General features: G+C 57.8%; 1 protein-coding gene across 1 annotated transcript in view; it reads left to right on the top strand.

The window, feature by feature from the left end:
* Positions 1-881, top strand: part of PLIN4 (perilipin 4) — a 14,639-nt gene that overhangs the window by 5,991 nt on the left and 7,767 nt on the right. Inside the window, 1 exon segment of the mRNA XM_034657546.1 lies at positions 1-864. Coding sequence (XP_034513437.1) covers positions 1-864 — 864 coding nt within the window.

Raw genomic sequence — 881 nt, 5'->3', positions numbered from 1 at the left:
GCACCAAGGATGCAGTGTCCACTGGAGTGACAGGGGCAGTGAACATGGCCAAGGGCACTGTTCAGACTGGCTTGGACACCACCAAGACCGTCCTGACAGGTACCAAGGACACCGTGTGCAGTGGGGTGACTGGTGCCATGAATGTGGCCAAAGGAGCTGTCCAAGGAGGTCTGGACACCTCAAAGACCATCCTGACGGGCACCAAAGATGCAGTGTCCACTGGGCTCACTGGGGCAATGAACATGGCCAAGAGCACCGTCCAGACTGGCATGGACACCACCAAGACTGTCCTGACAGGCACCAAAGACGCAGTGTCTGCAGGGGTGACAGGTGCAGCAAACGTGGTCAAAGGAGCTGTCCAGACTGGCATGGACACATCAAAGACTGTCCTGACTGGCACCAAAGACACCCTATCTACTGGGCTCACGGGCGCACTGGGTGTGGCCAAGGGCACCGTCCAGACTGGCATGGACACCACCAAGACTGTCCTGACAGGCACCAAAGACGCAGTGTCTGCTGGGGTGACAGGTGCAGCGAACGTGGCCAAGGGAGCTGTCCAGACTGGCATGGATACCACCAAGACCATCCTGAGTGGCACCAAAGACACTGTGTCCGTAGGGCTTACCGGCGCACTGGATGTGGCCAAGGGCACTGTTCAGACTGGTCTGAACACTACCAAGACTGTCCTGACGGGCACCAAAGATGCAGTGTCTACTGGAGTGACAGGGGCAGCAAACATGGCCAAGGCAGCCGTGCAAACTGGGCTCAATACGACCCAAAACATTGCCACAGGCACCAAGGACACCATGTGCAGCGGGATGACCAGTGCCATGAATGTGGCCAAAGGAGCTGTCCAAGGAGGTCTGGACACCTCAAAGACC

The sequence above is a fragment of the Ailuropoda melanoleuca genome, chromosome 4 (genome assembly GCF_002007445.2).
Source record: "Ailuropoda melanoleuca isolate Jingjing chromosome 4, ASM200744v2, whole genome shotgun sequence".
NCBI classification, from domain to species: Eukaryota; Metazoa; Chordata; class Mammalia; order Carnivora; family Ursidae; genus Ailuropoda; species Ailuropoda melanoleuca.
Note: the sequence above shows the minus strand (reverse complement) of the source record. Positions and strands in the feature narration are given on the sequence as shown.